This window comes from Eufriesea mexicana, unplaced genomic scaffold (assembly GCF_001483705.2).
Source record: "Eufriesea mexicana isolate 0111107269 unplaced genomic scaffold, ASM148370v2 scaffold8981, whole genome shotgun sequence".
NCBI classification, from domain to species: Eukaryota; Metazoa; Arthropoda; class Insecta; order Hymenoptera; family Apidae; genus Eufriesea; species Eufriesea mexicana.
Genome location: NW_016916724.1, coordinates 406,023 through 432,656, shown reverse-complemented (window position 1 = coordinate 432,656; position 26,634 = coordinate 406,023). Strand labels below are relative to the sequence as shown.

Sequence of the window (26,634 nt, the reverse complement as noted above, 5' to 3'; positions counted from 1 at the left end):
CCTTGGTCCACGTGTAAGTCTTGGCGAGTGCGACAGTGACTGGAATTGAGCTAGGCCCGATCGGGAGGGTGCCGAGGTATGAAGTTATCTCTGTACACGGGAGTACATCGCCTAGGCTAGTCGGTCTTTCGAATAATCGCGATCTCGTTCGGGCGCGTCGCGATTTTCTATTAGCTTGCGTGTTTGATATTTCATTCCCTATTTTTATGGGAACTTGAAAATATTTTAGCGTTGCGACAGTAGAGTTTCAGTATACCGAGCCGAAACCCTGTAAGACACGAAATATAATAAAGTGTCAGTAGAGTCATTTTAACTTAATTCGCTCCAAGTTAGATTAGGGTACCTTTGATACAGATAGCGCCAGCAGGCTGCGCCACTAGGGCGCATGTCGGGTCTCGATGCGCAGCCACCTCCACGTGGTGAGACCTGGTAATTGATATCGTTTTCCAAAGAATAATTTTTGGAAAACGATACCAAGCTGAGAGCTACGCACATAGTTTAAGATATTTCGTATCTTTTATAAATTTTCAATGTTCCCTTTGAACTTTGAAAATAGAGTGTGGGCAATACGTGTTAAAGTAATATGTATATTAAGATGATGAAGATAAGTATCGTAAGGTAAATATAATGTTAAAAAATTATCCTTAAGCTCGGAATAAATCAAATAATTAAAATCTTCTGCAATGAGTGGGCTGTATATACTCATGCAAATACATATTTGAATATCTCCATGTGCATTAGATATATCTTGCTTATACTTCTGAACATAGAGGATTGAAAAGATTCTGTCAGTTTGCGAATAACTTTGCGATAGTAATTCTTCAACGTCAGGTCCCATTTTGAAGCACTTCTGTAAGAAATAATTAATTCTATAGTAAACTGAAAATGAATCGCGTTATTGGAAAGTGTGCAGTATTAAACCTGCGTTACTGTGGTCAATGAACTGTCAACAAACTGCGAAACACACCGGTCGAGTGATCATAAGGTATTCCCGATGTTTTGCTTTCTATTTGACGAAATATTTCTAGTTAGAAATATCTCAAAGTGTCCAAGAAAATATATCGAATAAAACTACAATTATGTACCTCGGGTATGTGACGATGCTTTCGTAGTTATTGATTTTATAGTCCTCGATGATGGAAGTGAATATAATTCCTATATCCACCGTAGGAAATCGTAGAGGGCGCAAGAAGTACTTTGTTCTCGAGGTCGGTATGTTAGGATGTAAGACAGTAAGTCCAATAAAATATACGGTCTACCTTTTACCATGTGCGTGGCATCACTTTCAATGTTACCGATTTAACACAGAACAAGAATCTAGAATGTTAAATCTTTATATTTAATAAAAATATGTATATTTCATTTTATACAAATTCTACAGTCTACGTAACACACTAAAATATTTTGTAATATTGTAACAATCTTTTTAATACAAATGTAACGTTTGAAACCTGAAATAAAGGGCAAATATTGAAAATTTAGTATTTAATTTTTAATTCAATACTGTTATCCAAAGATAAGTTTTTTTTAGAAAAAAACAATACCAATTATTAAGTTCCATCAAGAGGCTCGCAAAATCTTAAATAGGGTGCAGATTCTTTATAACTAACATCCTAAAATTAAATCACCGTTTCCAAAATTCAAGTGGATTTAAGAAAATCCGAGATAAATTATGGATGTTCCTCGTCTCTTAAAATAGGTATACTCTGTATCTGGATTGTGTCTCCAACTCGACTGTACTTTCACTTTCACTAATGTACATATAAACAAACATACATACATATATATATGAATTAACTTCTGAGAATCATTTAATTTTGAAGTGTTTCGATCCTTCCGCAATCTTGAGAATGTAGCAAATAAATCCAGCAAAGGATGGGAAGAAAATAAACAATGATTCAGATTGTAGCGAAGTGCGACAAGTGCAATGATAAGATAATAAATATCTCGTAAATTACTAAGATATGATAAGATAAGAAATATAAACATGTCGCTAGAATAAAAATACCCTTAATATTTTTGTCCATTTATTGTAGCAAACGCGATCGGATAGAGGTAAAAGTGGGGAACTCACTCTCACCGTCCACCGACAAGGTGGCTTCGCCGTTCTTGTCATTTTTAAAACGCCAAGACCGCGAGTCCGATTCTCCTGCTGGTGAGCACTGCAGACAGACCTCGATCGACGAAAGAAGGAACAAAGGTGTGTTTTGAAATCGCATCGTAAACGACGTCAGCGTTTCCAAAATGGAGATCGAATTCAAGAATCTGGAGAAATCTGTCAAGAATCTTAGCTGCAACTACGACTACGTTCCCTCCGCGATAGAGAACATAGAAAGTAAGTCTTATTTTCCAAAAATTCGTGTCTGTCGTCGGTATTCATTTAATTCTTTCGAGCTAATCGATTTTGATAAATTCACAGTGACATTTGCGATGCATCGCAGTAATTTTGGAGCAAGTAACTATTACATTTTCTATTTTAAATCATAACTGCTCGCTCAGTTTTTCATAGTGGCTAGTGTTTCGATGTGATTTTGTCAATGAACAAAGGTGACAATAGCTCGTGTGGAAAGTGTGCTTGTCCGTTATGTTTGTTACGTGTCAATGTTACCGTCATGTAATTGAAACGTCAACGCCATTAGAAAGTAGCCTAGGAAAGTACGACAGTATGCGTGACATTCTGTTACCATATTTTTACAGAACGTTTCACGACTAACTGGCACACTAGTTTGATAATTGAAATATTAACAATTTTCTATTTGCATTTAAAATACGTACTTAATTTCTTTATTAAACTTGGTACATAACAAATATCACCTACAGCAATCACATCGAAACGCTTTGTTTAATCAATCTGTAATGTTGAACCTTTCGCGTGCTCCGATCTACGGAACATGCGCAGAAGTGAAGGCGTCGGTGAAAGTCTTACTCGAGGATCGTAACATGTGTTCCGTTGGACGCGTACACGCAGAACGCGACAAACTTCCTCGAAAGCGATTATTGTGTATACCCCGAAAATAATAATCACGCACGGCCAGATATTTCCTGAAATATAAAAGGAAGAACGATTAAAAAATTCGGTTTACAGAATGTTCATCCGGTCGACGTAATAGCAAATTGCATAACGGAACTTCAAAAACGAGCACACTTTGTTGAAATTATTTGACCAAAGGGGAAACTGGTAATTGTACTTTAAACGAAGATTCCTGTACGTCTCGTACGAACAGCCAATCGAAACTGGTAGCATATTTACATTAAGGATGGGCTTGAATGCGGTAGTCAAGGCTTTCACCGAATATGAAAATAAAATATATCGATCACGGGGAATAAATGAATATAATTAACCTACGGAAAAGAGAATTAAAATTCTTTTTTTATATCCTACAACATCGACGATGTATTTTCATTTGCACAAATTATAATTACAGGAGCCCGAGGAATCAAATTTTTTCCTTCGAATTTTGTCCTCGAGCAAAGTTGGACAAGGTAATCGACTTTTGTAAACGCATTACGATGCACTGCGGAATCGCACCACTGCAGCATCATAGATAGGAATATGTAATAAGATAGTATATTAAATTTTCAAATTGCATTATACATATTTGCAAAGATCTCGCAGCGAATTCTCTGTCGTAACGAAATTCTTTAACGATCTTTTTTGTAGCGTAGAAGTCACGTTTGTACAAAGGAAATTATATATTCCGAGACTCCTATTTCAGAAAAGCAATATACTATACGGTTTATTGCGCGGCGTTCCTCTGTCAGGCAATTGCTCAATGCTCGTGGTGCAAGATGTCCGAGAAAAAGGAGAAAAAATATAAACGAACGACCTAGTGTTTAAACACGAGCATAAGAATTCAATTATCGTTCCCGACTGCTTCCGCGACGTTAATTTTATATTATTTCTCTTTTTACAAATCTTGGATCTATAATGCATGTCTTCGTTCCGTCTCAGGTCGATCACCTCTGTTTTACACCCAAGTCTAGTCATAGCTATTATTCTTTCCGCAAAGATATCGATTGATATCAATTTCCGTCTGCAGATAAATATAGACTGTACCATTACGATAGCGTAAATAATCGATTTATCAATTTATATAATAATTTATCCTTGGCGTTGTTTATTCAGTTATTACAGACGCTTCTACGAATGCTTATCTGAACAGCGTGTTGAATCTAAAGAACAGTTAGGAATATTTGATATCTAATGTTGACAAGATTTACGACAAACTTCTTTTTGCAGGTTTAGGTACGTTTGGCATAGGTTTATTGAGCTTTGGCGCCATACTTTCTACGTTGACGCTGTACTTTGCTCTGGATGCTTGCCACAATATTTTCTACCAAAAGGAGACAAAGCTTTACAAGACCAACAGTATCACGATACTCTCTGTGTATCCTGTAGCGAGTATCTGCAGTCTCACTGCTCTTGGAATCCCAAGGTAAATCAGTTCGTTAAATGCCCTTCCAACGTGTCAAGATGTTAAAAGAATAATGGATTTATTACGATATCGCAAAATTTGAATTAGCAATGAAACTTAATTATAAGCTATTTGTCCAAGTTTTTTGAACGTTCACAACGTCTGATGTTTTAAGGTTTCAGTATAATAAAATATTAGAAACAGTACATCGGACCTCGAACGAAAATGGGGGAAAATTTGAGAAACGATAACGCGTTGTTCTCGCGGCACGAAACGTGCCGATTCGAGATGGTGAAATAAACTAGAAAATCCACTTAAGGGATCGAAGGAAAACGCGATCGAATATCGCAGGAAACAAAGGGGCAACCCGTTTGAGACAATTTTTAACGACGGTAGAACAGAAGAGAAGCCCCGGACTGTAGCTAATGATCTTGATTTTCCGAGATAATCCCTGCCTCGATGGCCGTGTCACACCTGCGCTGTCGATGTCCGAAATTTGATGGGTCCTCTCGATAACGAAGCTGGGACAGCGACATGGAAATTCCATCGAACGTCTACGAACGGCCATTGATATTTCCAACGTGTCCCGAACGCGTTTTTCATCTCGTTAGGGAAGATCTAAATTTTCAATTCGAGAATTCCTCGGTGCAGAACGCATACTCTGCGTTCGTGCATACAAACGATATTTCAAATTATTCACGAGTTATTTCGTATTCCGACAACGCTGACGATCTTCCGATTATTTCTAGGACCCAGTTGCTATCGGAGGCCGTGACCCAAATCTTCCTGACGATATCCCTCTATAGACTGCATCTGTTGCTTGTCTACGTAGGTCGCAAAAAGGTCACGACTACGCCGCCATTAGTGCTGCGAGTCGGGCCCTGTTGCTGTTGGCCCTGTCTGCCCTTTCCACGTCTCGAAATGACCGACGCCAATTTGTCCTGGGTCCGACTGCTAGTCCTGCAACTTCCTATTATCCAGGTTATTTCTTTTCTTCTACTTAAACTTTTTGCATCTCGGCTGCCAGCCGCTCTTTTCTCGTAAAAAGTACTTGTCGGTGCCCGTTAATCGCTGGTTTCTCGGTATCTGCGAAGGTTGGCCATCAGAATTCCTTTTTTTAGCCTTAGTTAAGTTTTTATAGAAAAATCGTATACCAGTGCTGATAAGATTATGCACGTTTTTTGCAGGGACTGACTTATTGCATATTTCTCTTCATGTCGATCGAGGAACCAAGTCTTATAACGCAATATGGGATTTGTCTCCAACCGTTCATGGTGATTAGCATACTTCTGGGAATATACGGGCTGACCATTACCTTAAAGAGTCTGCAGGAAGTCGCTCCAGGTAAAAATCGCGCATGCTTAATTGAGAGGAAGGATCTCCGAGCATAATCTGTTCCTGCTATCTGCTCTCCGCTGGGCGAAATTATACGGAAGGACGATTATAAAACAATTTTCGTGCGATTTCTCTGAATTATTTTTCTCGAGCGTGTATCTCCTCGGATAATAATTGCACGATTTTGTATTTCGATTTTACACGGGAAATTTTCTGCTCGCCGCGACAGAGACATCGGCCTTAGCGGAGAACGAGAGTGGGAACAGAACGATTCCTTTCTTTCAAGGGTAGCAATTACTTCGCGAAGGACCACACAAGTAAAGCGCGACAGGAAGCAATTTTCGAGCTCCTGGAAAACCCCATTGTCCCCTGCTGGCGTAGTGTTAACGGACATACGCGCTTTTGACCTGCTGTCGATTTCATAGAGGAGAAACTCCACCGCAAGGCCACAGTGTCCCAACTGATGCTGCTGTTTTCCAAGCTGCAGGCGTTCATTGTCAAGAGTCTATCGCATACGGGCCTGTTTCCATGCAATCCGCCAATTACGCCGCAAATTTACGCCAATGGTAATTCTTCTTTCCGTGTTCTCGGCTAGAGAAAATAACGATGTCGGATGCAAATTACGGTTCACGAATCTTTTCCTAAATTTCTTCGAAAAATTAACCGCGAGATTTGACACGCGAAATTTTTGCGACCAGAGGAAACTCTTCGCGACGCTCGAATTCCAAGAACACCACCTTTCGAATATGAATTCAAATTTCCTCGACGACAAGCCGCGGTGCAACTGGTCCGAGAACACGTGGAGCACGATGAAAGAACACGGGGCTCCCATAACATTTCCATACGCGAGGCCAGATAAAGGAACGAGCACTGTTACTTTCTTCTGCCCGATTTCAGTTACCTACAATGCCCTGATGCTAATCGAGATGCTGTTGCTCTGCTACGCGGCGAGGTACGTTTATTACGTGGAGCTGGAAAGGGAGGAAGAGACGGCGGCTGTCGAGGCGACAGATCGGTCCAAAGACAAGAGCACGGAACAAGCGACCTCGACGAATAACAACGAGGCCAACAGGCAGCCATCAGCGTTGACTGCGTGAGATTTCCTCCTGACTTTCAGCGACTTTCTAAATTTCGACTCTGTCATTTTTTTCCACGAGTGGGAAGCCGTAATTCGTATTCGCCGGGCTACAATGGAGCCACCGGTTCGTTAATTTATCACGGGTTCTACACCGCGAAAGTATCTAAAATAGATTCTACTCGTGGAAATCACTGTTGCAAGTCGACGTTCAAAGACTATTTCTACTTTATCGTTTAAGACTGGTTCAGTGAGCAAAGCTAGACTCCGAACGATACTATTGTCCGATACTTGTTAGAAAAGGTACTGATTAGTAAGTAATGTTAAAAGTGTTTTCTACCTAGATGTCGATCATCGTAAAACTGTTATCGAACACGTGTATCCCGTTTACTGGGACTTGTTACAGCGACTAATAAAATGAGAGACATTCACGAATTAGACTCGTTCGTTACACCGTGCTTAAATTCGATTACGCAAAGCCCATAAAACGCAACTGCCGCATTCTCGGGACAGGTTCGCGAAGGAACCCTGTAACTTTCAGAGAAAGTTGCGAGAGTCTTCGTGCCAGTAATCTATCTTGCGAAACGGTGTTTCTCCAAATCGCATCGTAGCTGTTAGAACGAGATATTTCGAGAATCGTGGAGGTTGTTGCAAATTGTTAAAACCGTGTCGGTTTGAAAGTAACGCGTCGCGAGGGGGATGAGAAAAACTCGCGATGGAATTACCAGGGGAGGAGAGACGATTGTTTACGAAGATTGAAGCACCGTCTGGAGTCACGGTAGCGATGGAGAAGTCGCAGCAGCGTCTTTTCATCGGGCGAGGCCTACCGCAGTGTCTGCACAGGCATCGAAGTCTCCGGCGCGGAAGAAACGGGAGCTGTCGGTCAAACTATGAGAACAACCATACGTGGCCGTGTACGTGAATTCAGCAGCCGTCGCTACGCATTATCGCGTCGCACGGCCGGCTGACAGATCACAGTGGATGCTCGACCAAATGACTTGCAGCCTGCACGCTCTTACGAAACGAGGCTGAAGAGCACTCGAGCGCTTTTTGGGGGAGAGAGGAAGCACTCCGACGTTCTAACGCGACGTTCTCGAAGAAAGAAATCGTTTAGGATAAAGTGTGTCGCTCCATTGTAACGAAGCACCAGAAGAACTTTCAGTGATGCGTAATTATCGTCATGCGCGTAATCATCTCGAAATAACGGCTCGGTGTCTCGTCTCTTTTCAGCCTGTGTTTTAGAGTTACGCGCGGGAAGAATAGAACACGAGCTTCTTATTGGCCCGATGAAATGCTTCTGCTGACTAACTCGTACTCCATGGAAGACGAAACCTTACCGTTCTAGATCCAGACGTCCAAGAATCAATTTTATAGACGCCTCTTTCGACGATTCAACAGAGGCGACGGAACAAACAGGTATGTTTTCCAAAGTTCCAGTTCACTACCTCAATACGTTCCTCGTGATCGTGTTTATAAATAATTTATTGTTCGTAGAGTGGGTTACACGGGATGTTGACACACGTGCAGCTGGACGAAATTCTTTCTAAAGAAGCGAAAGGACCACGGTAGCCGAGGAGATAGGGCCGCGTTAAGTCAAAAAATCAACATTAAAGACGCAGGGTCGCGCATGGCGGAACATTCCATTCATGTCGCACATGCTACCGATGCTCTTGTTAAATGCTCTAAAAGAAGTGTATTTTGTAACCACTTTAAGCTTGGGAAACGTACCGTTAATTGGATTTTGTTTGCTCAATTTTCCCAAATTATTCGAAAACTTGGTAACGTTGCCAGCATAAAGAGACGAGATCCGAAAGCTCTCTGCAAACCTAAGGAAATTCTCCGACGTAGACGTTCAAGTCGAGTGATAATAGACACGAGCAACGCACGATTTCGTCTTTTAATCGACGGTAAAAGGATCTCGCTAACGGATCCATGGTGCTCGGTCTAATCGCCCGAGGCGAGCAAGAAAACGAGCCTAAGTTCCTCCTGATGGTCGAACTTTGCTCTCCCTTTGCAAACAGAGAACAGACCCTTGAAACATCCTCTTCAAAGGCTTACGTCAGTCGTAACGAGGGCTTGGCGAATTTAAATATTGAAACAAGGTATCACGCGAATCGTTTGCGAAGCGTCACGAAAGATCCGACAAAGCCCGAAGAAAGAAGCGAGTACGACCGGCGCTGTTGCAGGGAATTTCCTTCAAATTGCCGTGACACCGTCCAAATTCGAGGAGAGGCAAAGCTCTGGGCTTCGAACGAGAGGAGACAAGCTGGACAGAAGTGGCGAAACAAAGTTTGAAATTCGAAGACGCGTTCGGGGCCCCGAAGAAGTCCCTCCGGAGTGGCGATGTCGGGAAGAATTATCACCGGCGCGCATCAGGAAGTGTCCCATTACATTCGAAGCGGCACGCCGATTTTTCTCGTTCCACGTTTCCACCTCGGACGATCGATTGTCACCAGGGTGGCGCGACGGCTTTTCGGTGCCAACAGAACCGCACAAGGGAAGGATATTAATATTCCGATAACGTGTCCGGACATATTAAGCGTCTTTGTTTCGTTGCTGCTCTGCCCCCTCTGCGCCACCGTTTGTCCGACAGAAGATGAACGTCCACGAGATAAGAAGTTCCACGAAGACTTCCCTTCCACTTTATTATTCCTCGTCGTGCTCATAGTTTCTGCCGCGGCCGCTTTTACCTGACCTTGCAACTATTATTATAAGACGTGGCGAGTTTCACGATGCACCACGCACAAAGTGAAACGAGTCGCCGCGTTTCGCTCGGTGAATCGTAACGGAGCCACTTGGCATTCGTGACTTCGGAAGAACCGTTTCTCTCCAGATTCAGCTGATAAATGTATACGCGACAAGCAAACCTGCAACCATCTCACGCGCTTCTCGCCAAGTTTCGGAACGTGTGTCCGATTTAATTAATATCATAGGCGATACGCGAAGGTATTCCGTCGAAAATGTGTCCGGAGACAATGGAGGTTCAGTCGGAATTAACGTTATCTAAAGTGCCTCGATCTCGAGCCACCCTTTCCTTCTTTCCCGTTCACCAGCTAGACGTTATTCGCGGAATCACGGTGGAGAACGCGAGCGGGTAATGACGGGACGAAATCGTTAGAATCGGTCAAAGTGGAAACGCAATCGCGATTTCGAACCACGAGCCCCTTTCTTGCGGGCCGGTCAACTAAACCATAGAGCAAGGGAACACCGTAAACGGGTTCGTGAGCACGAGGGGACGTTACACGCCGCTCCCAAAGTATATTGCGTGCCCCCTCATTTTTTGACCGATTTGAGGGTCTACTGCCTACCTGCAACCTGGCCCGCCGAGCCTACAAAACGTTCCCTATCCTTTCCCGACCTCTCCCTCTGCCCTTTCCCTCCGACACATTTATCTGCCTGGACTCTCCTTTTCTCCTTTTCCTTTCATCGCAGACCTTTTTCCTCGGAGCCATAATCACGATCGAGCTTAGAACGTGTAATAGATTTAACAGTTTCTTTCGGGCCACATGGTCGCAGGATCGGTTTAAGGGATGAAAAAACTCTCTCCGACTCGCGTGCATCATCCATTCTGTCAGCCGTCTTATTCTTTTTCAGAGAATACCCTCCGTGCTTCTTACCAGCGGCTTTCCTCGTACGTATCGCGTGAAATCTCTTTTCTGGATGCTCATTGCGCGTGATCGACGGTCTTCGTTACGCCATTACGATCCTCCGCGACGATTTATACGATCAAAGAATCGAACGCGATTTTAATCCCGGTAATATTAATTAAATACTCGTTTAATACTCGAAATGAACGTTTCGATGGGCCTTAAAGAACAATAATAAGGCGAATTAGACGTTCGGCATCGGGAGAAAAACGGTGGAATTACGGTTAAGTAGGGAACATCGAGGGGAGAAGATTCGGGAATCGCAGCACCGTGATTCCGAGATTGTTGATTGGTAATCTTCGGTGGAACTAATTAAGGCAGGCCGACCCGGATCCACCGTCCAAATTGTTTTCTATGCCGGCTTCCCCTCTGTCTCGACTAGATAGCCTTGGGGATCTTTTTTAGCTCTAGAACGGCTAATGAAAAAAACGACGCGACAAGATATTTTGCGACCTAATGAGCCGGCATAGCGACTCTTAACGTAATTATCTTTATGATTTATAATAAACGCGCACTCGTTAGCCGAACGTTCTCCGGGGCCGTGCAATTTATGGATTCCTAAGAACTTTGCCAGCCACGCTCGTGTCCACGCGAAACGGAAACGTGTGCCGGCTCTAACTGCGAATTAATCGCGGTCTTTTCAGCGCAACTTGCAAGTAAACTCGGGAATAAACTTGGAAATAAACGCCGATAGAACTGCGAGATCCACTGCTGGTTCCTAATTTCTTCGGTATACGAGGGTCCTTCGATTCCCTGCGGAAAGCTGCGTCAAATTCGACAGGTCTAATTTCATGAAACACACGATGGTGTAACAATGCGGCATTGTTTGCCGAGGGTGTAAAAGCCGTTCGAAAGGAACCCGAAAATCGTCAGGAAGAAAGGAACCGTTTGTTTTCTTTTCTCTATCTTGCCGACTTAGCGCCTGGCAGACCCTAAAATCCCCATAAACGCTTGCAATAAAAAGGGATACCTCTAGAGAGCGAGCCACGACTTCTGGCCAGGAAATCGTCGAAAATTTCACGTCTCCTTCGACCGCGGTCGCTTTTGATGGCCCCTAATCGCTACTTCCAGGCTATCAGAAAATTGTCGCATGCCGCCACTTCGTCGAAGAGCTGGGCCTCTTCCCGGGCATCCACTTCGATGAAGGACTCGGCATGAAATTTCCCGACTCGTATTCCCGACATGTTCAGCTGCAGGAAATTCGTCGTGGTCCGATACGAGGATTTCCAGATCCTCGAGAAGGACGCGTGGCCATCTGCGGCGCGCGCGCGCGCGCGAGAAATCGGAAAACGCTTTTCGAGATCGTCGACATATGGCACGCGGGCCAGACTTATCTCGAGGAAAAAATACGCCTCGGAGGCGCGGCCGTGTCTGCCGAAAATGTTGCGGAGGTGGAGACGAACGAGTCGGCTGCCTCCTTGTCCCGATCCAGCGATGGATTCGACCGGCTTTCAAACGAAAATTAAGCTTCTCCTCGGCTTAGGCGTACCTGAGTCGATTGTTTCGCGTGGACATCAGTCGAAGAAAACTCGTAAGGGACGGTAAGATTTCTTCGAATGTTTCAAATTCTCCGTCATCTCTTACGTCGCGTGCAACGCGTTACCCACGTATCGGACATTCGAAGAGGAAAACTATCCATCATTCGCTACGATTAAAGCTCTCTTCTCGAACTGATCGATCACACGGAGCTGAAGTTTCCGAGAACGACTGCAGCTAAAATTCCACAATTGTCGTGGTTAACGAACAACGTAAAATGCAAGCACGTGGTACGACCGGTTTGTCAGACTTCCGCCGAGTGCCGGGATACACGAGATAATTGTATCGAAATCTCGCCAGCTATTAATTACGAGGAACCTTGATCTCTACGAAGCGTTTCGACGCAAGGTAGCGACTCGTGGAACGAATTTCGATTTCCATCGTGGGAAGAACGAAGGTGAAAGATTGAAAGTCGGTATGACGGACATCCTACGGATTCGGACACGTTTTGTAAAAGTAAGAAGATGGAAAGGACCAGATCACGGACGATCTATCATCCGAAAGAGAGCAGAAGCGTCGGTGTAGGTCAAAGTGGCCGTGAATTTTCGCCATTCGGCCCCTGTTCGTCTTGGCCGGGCCATTCTACCACGCGACCATATGGTCGCCGACGGCGTGGCCCATTATTTTCTACAGGAACCTGGGCACAAAAATGGAAGGCGGGGGGCAGGGGCAGTCGGCCCTCCACGAAATTGCCCGAAAATTGGCCGCCGCTTCTCCGTTCCTTTCGTTTTTTCCCGGATAATTTCATAATTTTAATTTGAATTTCAATGCAATGCTCGCGCCCTGCCAATCACCGCAGGAACCGCTTCTTCGTGTCTGGACGTTCGCCCACGAATTAACCCTTCACGCTCGAATCTGTCTGCTTGAAACATTGTTACATGAAACGCTATTAACCAACTTGCTATTAAAGTAACCATCATGCCGATCTTATGATTATACTTCATACAATATGTAAGTTTAATGATCGATCAAACCGCGATACATCTTAAAGCGGAAGGACATGGTTCAACCGACTACATAGGCTCGTACGAGCTGAAGATAGTCCGAGTCTCGTCTGTTCCGACGCGAGTACGAATTTCTGATCGTATTTAGAAACTTCTCATACGTTCCATTACCTGCCACTTCGCACGCAGAATAAAACTACGACGGAGAAAAAGAAAGAAGAAGACAGAGGTTGAAGACGTTCGATCAGAGCTCGACGCTTACAGCTGTCTTCCGAACCGCTTGTCTATTTAAGTTTCTTTTTAGGCCGTTGCGCCTCTTAGCTTTCCCTCTTCGTCTATATAAAATATGCTAAACGCCCGCGGAGCCGTGGCGCCCGCACAGAGCTCTCTCCCAACGCTGTTATTTACGAATTATGAATGTTGTAAGACAGAGCATAATGATCGCGACGAGACCCGGGCCAATTTTCGCCGCTTTAAGCACCGTATCCTTGATGCGACCGGGACCGCCAGGGCCCTCGTCGGCATGGACGTGCCCTAGGAATTCTTAGGATCGATCGTCATTCGTTGCTGGGAACATGTTGGTCCCCCGTGTGGTTTCCGTTGAAAGATCGCGGTTCTAATTAATTTTTCGCCGACCATGGCCGATATATATCCCGTTCGGGCCACCGTTCCAGTCGTGACCCGTGTCTAATCGATATGCAAAGTGCCTGTATGCTTATTACGAGCGAAAGCAAAATTGTTAATAGCGAATCATCGACAAATTCCTTGAGCAGGCTATCGCGGCGCGACGGGGCAAGTCGGTTGATTACAGAAAAAAGCATCGCTCGAGCATCGCTTAATACGGAAAAAAGCCGTCGTGCGGGTAATCAAGAGCCGTGGATCCGAACGGCGTCGTTTTTGCAGCTTTCGCATGCTTTTTACGAGCCACCATAGCGAAACTCTCCTTTCGACGGCAATTACTGGGCCCGGGACGAATACACGCCTGCGGTTGTTCCGCCGCGACGCGAACGAAAACGACAGGGCCACGGGCCCATTGAACGGGCCGAACACGCGTGGAACCACGTGCATGCGAGATTATCGGACAATATTCTCCGTGGGCCATTGTGCCCGGCAAAAAGTGACCGCGGTGTAACGCAGGATGCACCGGCTACGCGACAAAAAAGAATTAATGTCGGCGGAAGGAGAGCACGGGAAGCAAGAAACCAGCTGGAATTTCCTACCTTTTACGCCGTGAAATCACCTCTGTCTCCGAATTTCGTTCCACGGCAATCGGTCTTACTTTGCAAAAATGACAAGGAATTCCGAGGACATGCGCCATTTCGTATTTCCACGAGGAAACCTACCGAGGGTAGCAGCCTCTCTGGAGAAACCGCACGCGGTGCAGAGACCACGGGAAGCTTCGAAGATTTCCTGTCGCAGAAGTGCTGGAAATCCTCGCGAGCGATTCGGCAACGGAACCTTGGTCGGGATGAGACAGCAAGAAATGGCGGTCGGACCGCAGTTTTCACCCGGGCCGAAAGTCAGCCGCAGTAAATTAGGTAATTGCCACCGTGCCGTTGACGAGGCAAACCGAAGAAGCGGTTACCGTGGCGTCGCATTCTAAGCAAGGACTCAGCTTCTAACCGCTTCCGAACGAAAAACCATTGATTTACAATGAATCGAGGGGGGTCGCACAATTGGTGGCGCCTTTCGCTCACCTCCGTTGGCCCTAAATCAATCCGAAAATTCCAATTCCAAGTTACGGCCGTCGTAAAACCGAGCGACAACGTCGAGTTTCACGTGATTTACGAAGGGTACGGAGGGAAAAAAATTTTCGCCCGTGCCGCGTCGAGGGCGTTTCGAGCCCCTAATTGCTCGGATAACGCGCTGCTGACTGGTTTCTCAGCGGCTGTTTGCCCGAAAACGACGGCAAGGGTGACGTTGTTAATTCGATGGGAGGGAAAAGGAGAAATTGGATGCCAAGTAGACGTTATATCCGCGTGGCATTTTTAATTGCTTCCCGTTTTCATCGTGACGTTGAGATCAGTCTCGGACATCGTCCTCGAAATTTTATCCAAATCTCAGCGACGCGAGGCAAAATGGAGACACCCGAAGGACTCGCAGGACAGAGTAGCGGTCCAGGGTTATAAATTTCGGTTTCCAGAATTTGTCAGGGTAACATATTGGTGGATACCTAGCCTCTGCACAGGTAAGGTAGGAGGCTAAATGTTCAATAGCGATTCGGAGATCCTCTGGTTACCACCTGTCCTCTCAGGGGACTCGTTTGAAGAAATCTCTTCTTCCTTCTCTCCTTATTCTGCCTGGCAGCCGGTGTGGCGGGGAAAGCCGTCGCTAATGTCGGCCCGATGACAATAAAAATTTGTCGCCAGCATATTTGACGCGAAAACTGGCTTTCAAAGCGCCTTCTCCGGGACCGAGCCGACGCTCGTGGAAGCGGAACAAAGAATCGGCCCAAAATTTTCTGCCCTGTCGCGTCCGTTAGCTGGTAAAACGCGATTTTTCGGGACACCGTGGAAAGGTAGAGGAGACGCAAGGTGTCCCTTCGGGATAATTCCTCGCGATTTCGCGGTTATCGGAAGATCGAGAGATTGCTCGCGCAGCATGGATGATCGACGCGTCTGCTTGGACGGAATCGTTAGCAGGCTTACGGGGAGGAAGAGCAAGCAGGGATGCGTTGAAATAATATTTGAGAAAAATATTTCCCCTAGCATATGCGGGGATTAAGAGCGAAGTAAGCCGAGCGAAACGAAGCGCGATATTTTTCCAGGACAGATAAGCCTCGGGTTTAACTTCACGCGCCCGGCCGTTTTACAATCCGATAGGCAAACTTCTTTTGTTGCACGCCATGCTCTTTCGTTCCCTTCCAACGCGTTCGCACTTCGGCACACCATTGTAACGCCTGGACCACGCTCGGTAATGCGACTATAATTTTCCATTGTATCCCATTAAAAATTACAATTTCCTTTTCAAACAGGACACACTCGAAAAGGGACCGCTATTCACGCCAGGCCCGTTAGACTGTTTCTGTAACTGTAGGTGAAAGGAAAAAGCGGCTTTTCACGAAACTCGACGATAGACGCGCGGATAAGATCTGGAAGCTTGACCATTACGAATGCACGGGGTCGTGTCTGCGGCATCGATTCGAATTTCGTTTGTAAGGCGACTAGGAGACGTCGCGTTCGGGCTGGATCGCGCAATCTTACGGAAAATCGAGACTCACGTAATCCTTCACGCGGGGGATTATGGGCGACAAACAATGCTCGCGACGCGACGCGAGCGTGGAGAAAGAAATCGTGCGGAAGATGTTACGCGACGATAGTCGGTCGGTTGGAAAAGGTCGGGTCGTGGACCGAGATTAGGGAAAGGAATGTTGAAAGAGACGGCCCCGGCTTACGGATCCTACGAAAACATCTAACACCTATGGCGTCGGTGAAAAATCTTCGCGTCGGTTTGATTTCGGGGTTGGCGAGTGTGGGGCGCAAACAATCCCACCGGTGCCAAACGGACGCGTCCGGACGTGGTCAGTGGTCCATTAACGCGAAAATCCTCGGGAACGTACGTATTTCCGTTCTCGTAGTTCCCAGTCGGTGTAATGCGACGAAAAATTATTTACTCGCATCCTGCTTCGGCGGGAACGAGGGTTGGCGATTTCGGGGGGTGGATGGCAGCGTCGAAGCACGTTGATGCACGAGGAAGGGTGTGGAGGAACATTATTCTTATTGAAAGAACCCCGCTATGAACTTTTGACGTTTCCATTACGCGATTCGATGACACCCTCGAGTTAACGAGAAGTTCGGATCCCGAGACTGCGTCGCGTGCCGAATTTTCTCCACGAACGAGAGTACAAAAACAGCGACGGTCATTCGGGAAGCTGCTTCGAATTCCCTCGGGATTATTCCCCCGGATCGGTTACGGTGCGAAAGCTTTAAACGAGGCTCTGGAACGACGCGTGGCGCGTGCCGGATATGTTTGCCATCGACCACTCGTCGCTGCGCATCTGTAATCGACGATAAATATTTGATTGCAGCGATACGGGCAAGATACGGATTAAATTTTCCTCTCCGAGCATTAAATCACCGTTTCGAAATGAAATCGTCCTTGTACACGTCGATACCGTGGCTCATTCCGAGCATGTACCGATGGAAGGCGTAATCGAGTCGAAGAGAACGTCGGCGTGCCATTGGAAACGATTTCACGTGCGACGAGGGCCGGTAGCCACTGGTGGAATAGTAAAATCATGGAAGCATCGGTCGCGACGAGATCGCGTCGGTCCAGGTGTGAGAAAAGCCCGTAGCACAATAAAATGTCACTCGCCATTGAAGGAACGATCCGTCGGCCGAGCGCCACCCCTAAACGGTGCCTAGATGAATGGCTCCTCTATTCGTGGGCCTTTTTCTATTGGCAACCGGCACAAACGAGCGAGCGCGCGGATCAGAGTGTTTCACAGACGAACTCGCGCGCGAGGGATGCAACTTGGGCCCGTTTAACGTCATCGTATATTTCACCCCACAATCGGGCTGCCAGACAAATACCCTTATTTGTACACATCCTGTGCATTGTGACGTGTATCGCGGGGCACCCAGGGAGCACGAACGACTTCCGGTGAATATGTTCCACCTCCTTTTCTTTTCTCCTCCATCTCTCGTTCCCTCTTCGTCTCTTCTTCTCTCTCTCTCTCTCTCTCTCTCCTCCTCTCTCTGCTCTTTATCGGTCGACCCCGCGTGTCCCCGCCGCTCCTTCTCCGCCTCTTCCTTCGCGTTCTATTTCTTGTTCCTTTTATATTCGCCGAGCGGAGGTGGTGGGTGGGACGAGATCGTGTACCTGCCGGATGAAAACCATATTGGATCGTGCTACGAGAGACCTTTGATAATGCGCATCCCTCGAATCGCGATCATCCGACACCGATTTCTTCCTCTCCGCCCCTTCACCCTCGTACACGAACACTGGACAGAGAACCAGGAAGGGACTGAACGTCGTCGTGCCCGCTGCTCGGACGGATGCCGGCTAATTGCTGCCAAATTTTCCCGCACATCGCGAGGATCTCCAAAGGGGCGGCTAGGCCTTTCTCTCGTTCCTGCGACCGACGATTATCTGTTTCCCCTGCAGCCAAAAACGCCTTTGGTTTTCGGAGGTTCCTGTCCGGGGATTATCGGTGGCCGGAAGCGGATTCTAATAGCGATCGCTTCGGGACGAGAAGGAAGTTTTCTGAGAAAACGTTTGCTCGTATAGAATTTCACGCGTGGACTCGGGTTACCGCGCGAGGAAATTTTGGCTCGTCGAGCACCGAGACTTTTCGAAATTACGTTCCAGCGGAGACGTTATATTTCCGACGGAAATTGCGAATAGCGCCGAGGGATATGAAAGAACGCGTCCATCGGTACGTCACAAAGAGACGCGATTTCACGATCGACCGAAGACGAAATTTAATTTGTTCCACGAGCAGTCAATTTCGGAGTAATCTTCCTCTTCTTCTCTCCCTCCTCCTCGGGCGCAACGACGGAGATTCCAGCAAAGTAGGATGGCGTTCTGGACCATATGCCGGCGACCATACGGCACGTGGATAATTACAGTGAAACGCAACGCGATTGTAACGCGAGGGTGGCTCTCTGCCGAGATAATATTCGCGACGACAGATTGCGTGCAGAGCATACCAGAGGAATGCGAATCGATGTTAATCGCGCGTTTGCTAGGGTGGAACATCATTTCCATAATTACGATATATCAGGGATCTTCCATTCAAATTTTATCGCCTGGATAAACAGACTTCCTCAAGCCTGAAATAAAAAGGACTCGCATTTTTACCGAGCGATTAAGTCCACGTTGGAGAAAAGATTGTACCCTATAATTAATTTCCTTACCTTATCTACCCTTAAACTCGAGACTTGGGGGAGGAAAAAAAAAAATTGCGACGGAATGATCAAAGGGTTTCGCCGAAAGGAAAATTTGCGACTCCTTTCGCAGTTTGGCCTACTTCTTTGCCAGCGAAATAATTCGGGCAGAAGGACGGTGATGCAGTATGGTCGACCATATGCCGAGGGACGGTTCCAGCCCACGGATAATTACAAGGGATGCTACGCTGCCTTTAAGGGGTAGGGGCGAGCTAAAATTCAATGGTGGGGCGCGTGGCTACATAAGGAAGGTACCGACCTCCGAAGGGTCGCAGTCGGCTCGAAATTTCGGTGGTACAGGAACCTACTCCTCTGCCCGTTGCTCACCGACAACACGCTGCATTTACGGTGCTTAGTCGCGATTCGTCGTACGAATTAAACCTTTCATAGTTTCCGTAGAACCGTAATCGAGTGATTCCTCCGAGAGACAACGGTGAACGTTGAAACGACAAGTGAACGATCAGTGAGTGAACATACGTTGCGAAAGCAGTGTGATCTTTATCGAGCATGGAGATTCCGTGGATCCTTGTACTCGTCCTGTGCGCAACGATGGTTACCGGATTCGATCTCGGACCGATCGTCAGGATCGCTCAGTGTAGATCGCAATGTTTGAGGAAGCATACAGCTGATGGGACCTGCGATTGGTACTCGGAGCAGGAGCAGACCAATTGTAGCACGGTGAATAGAATTTACGATCTACTTATCCTCGGGATCCTTCGAAACCTTAAATCGTTACAGATTTCTTTAAGGTCAGCACGTATCGTCGATTTTCTCGAGCGTACCGTTACTACGCAAAGCTTCGAAAGTATCACGAATTCTACGCTCTGTATGACCGAGTTTTCCCTCCGTTCCATTCTCCTCGTCTCAAATAGAATCGGCCGGAGTTGTTCACGAAATTTCCGAGCTGCTCGTGCACCCAACGCGATACCTCCAACTTTAACGTGACCCTCTTTCCCAGTCACCCAGAGTCCCTGTTCCATCGAGGCGAACAGCACGTCCTCTGCTCGAGAATTCCCCCGAAAAATCAACAGTTCCCGTTCGAACCGTTGCTCCGCTTCAAGCTTCGGGCGCACGATAAACAATCTCCGAAGGTGTTTCGAAAATACCCGGGAATATCGTATCGGGACGAAATCAGGCGCGTACGAGCACGCTAGGTGACGATTCGATCGTCTGGAAATCCGATAGGGTCGTGGCAGCGACACGGTGCGACGATAAATCTTCCTCGTCGGTTTTACGGGGCGTCGTGGAAAATCATGGTGGTCCACGGCGTACCCCACCCTTAGAGGCACCCCTGTTCGGGCGAGACACGTTGCAGATGGACAGATGGGAATCACGATTAACTCACGCACAATGCGGCGAGCGTGCGCCTGTGTGCTCGGGGCGTTGCTCATTTGGTGTACAGGGGGTGTCCATTAATTTCAGAGAAATCGATGCCATCTCACCCGTGCACACCCACGGCAAGGCCCCGTGACTGCGTGTGAATAAGAAGACACGCGTACACACGCGTGTAGTCCGCGCGTGGAGCATTATCGAGGATGCGTGGCGTGGACCCGGGTCGAGAGGGGGCTGTCGGTGATCCATTCAAATTTATGCTCGGAAAGGGAGAGTCCTCGAGGATAGTTTCCCTAGGACACATTAGAATAACGATTCTCCGAGGAGGCGGTCGCGCGGAGGTGGCTTAATGAAGGTCGCGCGCGACGAACCCCCCTCGGAGAGAATTACGTTCGGATAATGACGACTATGTCTGCGTGGGGAATCGTCGCGCTAGCTTTGAAACCTTCAACCGCCCTTTTCGCCATCGGTAATTGTTTTACTCCGGACAATCGGCCGTGAAGGGGATGCTGCGTGATCGACCGATCGGAAACGAGGGGACAGCGTTTTTAAATCGTCGACAGGTTCGGCTCCACACGCTCCGAAACACCGCGCGGTCTCCGGCAGCCTTTGATGTTCGCGATGCTCGCGTAACTCGCTCGACAGTGTCGCGCTCAAAGCGGAATCGCGCAACCGAAAGCTTCGAGCTGCACGCGCGGCGAGTGCGCGATTTTCTTGGAAAACGTCGAAGATGATTAACGATCGCAGCGGACGATATCGCGTAATTACACCGGCGAGGAGTCGTTGCGATCGCGGAATCGCGTGTTTAATCGCAGTCGTTCCGGCGATGGTAATCGCGATGGCTGGCTGGATTCGTGGCCGAGGAATGTGGCGGAGCAAACGTCAGAGGCGTCGATCGTTCCATCAAATCTCGTCGAATGCGAGGATGATCGCGCCGTTATCGAATTACGATCGGTGGAGGGTCGTAAACGCCGCATCCCCTCGTTCGGGAAATCAATGACCGTGGCGTCGGGAAGCGATACAAACGTTTTATCTTCCGCGGATTCGCTTCGGTTTACGCAACATCGACCAGACGATTCACTTTTCCTCGTCTCGTGAAACATTGCGGGAGCCTCGGTGCTATTTCCAGCCTTCTTCTTCTTCTAATTTCATCCACTTTCTTCCTTCGTTGGTACACGGTAGATAGATACCCAACGGTATCTCTTTCTGGCCTCGTTTACGCGAACGAAGTAAAAACCGGCGAGGAAAGGAGAAACGGTCCGAGGGAATTATCGCGGTGCTGTTAGAGGATGCTGATGTTGCTTTTTTGGAAGCGTCTTTAGCACGAAGAAAGGGGACCTACAGCGTTTCTACGAAGCAGCCAGGCTTAGAAGGAACACATCGTGATGTAGGATAATCGGGGAGGGAGGGCAAAGCGCAGGGGTCTCTCTCTTTTTCTCTCCAAGGGAGGAGAGGAAAAAAAGAATCTGGAAACAGGGCTCCACGAGAGACGGTATCCCAATAAATATGAAGACAACAACGACGGTGCCTGTTATGCCTGAAACAGGTTGGAGCTAATTCGGCCCCCCTCTCCTCTGTCTCTCTTTCTCTCCCTCTTCGTCCTCCTCCTATCCGCGTTCTTCCTTTTTCTTCTCTTTCTGGCTGCACCTTCTTCCTCCCTTGGTCCTCTCCATGGCCGCTTAAATCGCTCGATTCAACGGTCCGGCCGATGGTTCTTATTTTCCCTTTCCTTCTTCGCGTTTCTTCGTCGCGTCGTCCCTCTTCATCCCCCTCGTGTGCCATCGTTCCTTTTTACCCGTGCGTCCCGTGCGTGCAAGAGCTTTTTGTTCAACGCTGAAACCTCCCCCTGCCACGCTCGCTTCTTTCACGTGTGTACGTTTTTTTCTCTCTCCTGTGTTACAGTGCTGGCAGTACTGCGAGGCCCTCGAGAACCGGTGGGAGAAGACAAGAACCATTTGCGAGGGCGACCAGTATCTACATGTAAGTAAATTTACGGGTGAAGCAGTCTTTTGGATTAGGGGAGGTTGTCTCGCGGAGAAGGGAATTTTCGGCCCCTTGGCCAAGCTTGTTCGCTAAGGGGAAACACGTGAGATCTCGTGTCGAGAGAAAATTGTGGTCTGGCCTGTTCCGCGGCAAATTCTAGCATGCCTCGAATTTACGATATCTCTCGGAGAGAGTAAGCAGCCGCGAACGCGGTAATCGCAATTTCTCGGATAACCGAAATTTTTCGCTCGGGCCTGCTCGACGAAGCGTCAGAAATCTGCAGCGTATCAAACCGGCGGAAAATTCGGATCGATCGGGCGCGAGGGAAACCTTTTACGTCGGGGTTAACTTTGAAAATTTCAAAGCCACGAGGGAAGAAAGCGAGAAATATAGGGCGAGCGGCGGCGAGGGAAGAAGAAAGGAAACTTTCGATAAAGGCAGTTCCGACACGACGAGGTCCCGAGGTCTGGGAAAATCCTTAGAAACGGCTACCTGTCGATTTTTACGGAAGGTCGGGTCGCTTTGTCGCGCGACGTTCGAGTTTAAACTCTCCGTGTATCGACCTCCGTGGAGATAGGAATCTTTTTCAAATATTTGGGCAACGGTCGACTACCATGTTACGACGAGCGGTCGAATCGAGGGCCAAAGGGGGCACAGATAAACGGAAGGAGGCTTCTCGTTCGAGATCATTAATTGTCGTGTCCTCGATGCGCTTTGTTAAAGAACAGGTCAGCCAAAAGAGACAGTCGTTACTCGAGATAAATCTCTCGAGAGGAAAGGTTGAAAAGTTGGCGAGGGATTAATCGGATGATCGATATTTTTATTGCAGTGCCCAGCCTGCCAGACAGCCTGTACTTACCGAAAGACCAGAATAGAGGAGAAGTACATACCGTCGATGCTGCCAGCGCCTAAGAAGGCACCCATCGCCCTGGACAGATTTGACGTGGCCGTAGTGATGCGCAAGCTTTACAAGCAGTGGAGAGTAGCTGGATATTACCCAGGGGAGCGTACTCCGAATCTAAGGCCGGATACCTGGATCATAGTCGCGATGGAGGACGGCGTGAAGCACTACAGTTGGCAAGAATGGGTTCCAAAGCTGGAATCCTTGAAGGAGGGCCCATTGTACGAGGCGACGGTCTCCTGGAAGGATGTCCAGACTCAACTTGAAGAACAGAGGTCCCTGGAACAGGTCAGATTCAATAATCGCGTGAGACAGTTCTTCCTGGAAAAGTACGGGGAAAAAGTGCTCGCGGAGTGGAGGAATCACGAGGATTCTCAAATCTCCGACGAAATATTCCGGAGGTTCTTCTTCAGGCGGAAGGAGGATCGATTGGACGATCTCGGGGCCGACAACACTCCTTCGACGAGCAACGCTTATAACGATAGGATTGCCAAGGATCATTTAGGAATGAAGGAATCGTACGTGGTGTCCTGGGAGCCCGAGACGGGTGGTCTTATGGGAAATCAAGTGACAGACTCGAATTCCGCGCAGATTTCTCTGCTGCCTGGAACGAAATACCTTGTCAGAATCGCCTCCAACGACGGACCTGGTAGCTTCCCCATCGAGGTGGATACGAGGCCTAATTCCGTTCAGGCTAAGAGGATAGAGAGGACCATCGAGGAATTATATCCCTGGGATATCTACGCTGCCTGCGGTTCTGCTGTTCTTTTGATAGTCATTCTCGGTGCGGCGAAGGTCTGCAGAAAGGGTAAGACCGTGGAGGCTGAAGAGGTCTGAAGCCGAATACTTTTTGCTCCGAGCATAGACGAACGTTGATGAAGCATCGTCGACGACGATGACAAACTCAGGGACATGTTCGCTCTGGCAGGGCCGAATCCTTTAGGCGGATGGAGGAAACCAGCAGAAAGGACAATCTTCATTGGATTCCTGTCGCCATCGGAGTGGCGAACGTATCATGCTCGCTTCGTACTCCAGATAGAGACGTAATTTGATTAATGTAACGATGTAAATTCTATATCCGTGTAGACGTAAGCTCGAGTAACTCGAAAGAACTGTCTGTTCTTAAGTATCGTGTAAAATAGTTTCTAAAGTGTGTGCACGTGTCTTTGTGAGAGTGACGACCCCGCGACTATCACGGCCAGCGGGAATGTAGAGGAAATGTACAAAAGATCTAGCTATTTTTGTATGTAATAGGATACTAAATAACTCCTTGCTCAACACGCAACGTACAGACTGTAAAAGAGTTCCTATCGATATGAGAAAATATGACGCCGTTTCGAGGTGCCATCCTCTGTATTTATTTGTAAATAGTAGCTCCAAGACCTGTACATAGTCTTTAAAATATAAATAAATTACTTGCAGTAACACTTCTCGAGTAGATCCTCGAAAATCCCTGACACAGAAATCCCGAGATACGAGCGGCCACGTTTCAAGAATCACACTCGGCTAGCACTCGAAAACCCGCCTTTCCTGTTAAGCGCCTTACATTTAATATCACCGGTAACTAGGATCCTAAATCCCACTTTTGTCGACGGTTCGTCTCCTTGTCTCCGGATTAAAGACGAGTAACGAGGGTTCGTAGGTTGTTTCATCGAAGTCGAAGAGGAGATCTGTCTTCCCATATCGAATGGATTTACGCGAGATTATGAGGGGGAATCGAACGTTTCGTTTACCGAGTGGAATATCAGAGAGAAAAAGGATACGCAAAAATTCCCGTTACGCGAGATTCGCAAGGACCTTGTCAGGGACCACCGCGTCTATTAGGGACAACGATCTCTCGATCGGTGTTGTTAAAAAATTACGAGCGAAAGAACTGTTAGTCGTGACAAAATAAACGTTGGGTCCGGCCTGCGGGGACTTTAGCCGAATTCCAGCGCCGCGTGCAGGCATACGAGTCCCGAGAAAGTTCCAGGGACGTCCATTTCCTTTCCGTGGCAACGGCGAACGCGAGCTCTCAGGGGGAATGCCTCCTGCCGACTTAGTCGAAGAGGTGCATTGAACTTTCCCGAGCGAATAATAAACTCGTCGTCGTGAGTGGACGAAAAAAGTCAAACGGGGAGAGCTCTCCGGCTGTGTAACGATGGAGTTGGCAAGTGTACGAGTCACACATGCGTACCCACACGATCACGCGTGCCCGCGAACGCGCCACCACCAGTACGGCCACGATGAAAAAGTGTGCCGTGACCTCGAACAAGGTCCCGTTATCCAAGCCGAAGCCTTGGACGCGGTCGTCCTCAGTCTTGACTTGGAAGTCAAGCAAAGATGATACTCCTGCTCGCCTGTCTCAGCCTCTTCATCGGTCCCGGTCAACTGGGCACCCTGCACGATGGACACTCCGTCGGCGTTACCACGGTTCTCGGACTCGGCATGCTGCCATTTGGACTCGCGGCCGGACCCAGGTATCGTCCATACGCATACTTTCGTCCGATTTACGCGACTCGATCGTTAATCCTTCGTTCTCGCTCGATTCCCAGAGATCCGCTTCAACGAGAACTCCCCGAGGTGTCTCGGGGATCATCTCTGGCAACTCGGATCACGCGAATCTGCATGTTCGTCGCGTTGCGTAGGAATTAATTCGATCAACGTGCGGTGATACGAGTCGAGTGCTTGTGGGTCTCGAATTAGAACGCGGAGAGCTAATTATAGAAGATAATACGCGGTTATCGGAGATCAGATCGTGTTGCCAGGTTCTCGTGTCACATGGGTAGAGCACACCGTTGCGTTGCCGTAATTACTGGATCGTTGTCGATGTTATCTTTCGCTGTTCCCCTTGTTACGGCTCGTTCCACTATTCTACATATTTTAAGACTCTGCCTCGACTAATCGCAACTGCTTAGACCCCTTTACTCCGCTCGATCACCGAACCACTAACGTAATAACGATTATACCTCGCCTCTCGTCACGTTCGCGATAAATCGCGAGCGATTCGCGTATTATCGGTAATTTTTATCACGCGCTTTTAGTTGCATAAACAATTCACCTGCACTCCATTTAGGTACGTTCCCAAATGGAAGAAGCAAGCCTGCGAGATACCAGCCTCTCAGCATCCAAACTCGCACTACGTCTGCGACGAGGCCGGCGAAGTAAAGTGCTTGCCAGGTAAAAAAAGGGAGAAAAAAAGGAACAAAGACCCGATGGAATTCATCGCGGACTTGGCGCAGAAAAGTGCAATGAAAAAAGAAAAGAGCAAGCAGAGATTCCGCTTTGTATAACCGGCGCTTCTTTTCCCGCTTAGGATGGACCGGCGATTTGTGCGACGTGCCAATCTGTCGGAAGGGGTGCGACCCTCTTCAGGGTTACTGCCGTCGACCAGGTGAATGTCGTTGCAAATTGGGCTTTTATGGCGAGCTCTGCGACAAGTGTGTAGCACTACCTGGATGTCAGCATGGCAGGTAATCTTTCGTTATCGTCTTCTACATGCCTCGCTGAATCGAAAAGAGCAACGGCGAATGCGAGTTATAACCTAACGAGATCCGTGAAGTGAATGGCGACCAATCGGAACCGCGACCCTCTTCCGA

General features: G+C 47.6%; 3 protein-coding genes across 4 annotated transcripts in view; all 3 read left to right on the top strand.

Annotated features, from left to right (window-relative positions):
* The first annotated feature begins 2,093 nt into the window (after positions 1-2,093).
* Positions 2,094-7,000, top strand: LOC108553020 (organic solute transporter alpha-like protein). 2 transcript variants are annotated; one of them, XM_017907760.1, is made up of 6 exons: positions 2,094-2,335; positions 4,241-4,436; positions 5,165-5,396; positions 5,603-5,759; positions 6,176-6,316; positions 6,648-7,000. In XM_017907760.1, the coding sequence occupies exons 1-6, from the start codon at positions 2,245-2,247 to the stop codon at positions 6,845-6,847; spliced, it is 1,017 nt and encodes a 338-aa protein (XP_017763249.1). In that variant the 5' UTR covers positions 2,094-2,244; the 3' UTR covers positions 6,848-7,000. The 2 variants fall into 2 exon arrangements, with proteins under 2 accessions (XP_017763249.1, XP_017763250.1); XM_017907761.1 differs by lacking the exon at positions 6,176-6,316.
* Positions 7,001-19,347: 12,347 nt separating this feature from the next.
* On the top strand, positions 19,348-23,893 carry LOC108553015 (uncharacterized). The gene is made up of 3 exons (XM_017907755.1): positions 19,348-19,518; positions 22,075-22,152; positions 22,985-23,893. Exons 1-3 carry the CDS (start codon positions 19,348-19,350, stop codon positions 23,891-23,893), a joined length of 1,158 nt encoding a protein of 385 aa, XP_017763244.1.
* A 1,485-nt stretch (positions 23,894-25,378) lies between these two features.
* The window catches only part of LOC108553023 (CG1567-like), a 2,954-nt gene continuing 1,698 nt past the window's right edge, over positions 25,379-26,634 (top strand). The window contains exons 1-3 of the mRNA XM_017907764.1: positions 25,379-25,515; positions 26,112-26,215; positions 26,352-26,508. Coding sequence (XP_017763253.1) covers positions 25,379-25,515; positions 26,112-26,215; positions 26,352-26,508 — 398 coding nt within the window. The remainder of the gene's footprint in view (positions 25,516-26,111; positions 26,216-26,351; positions 26,509-26,634) is intronic.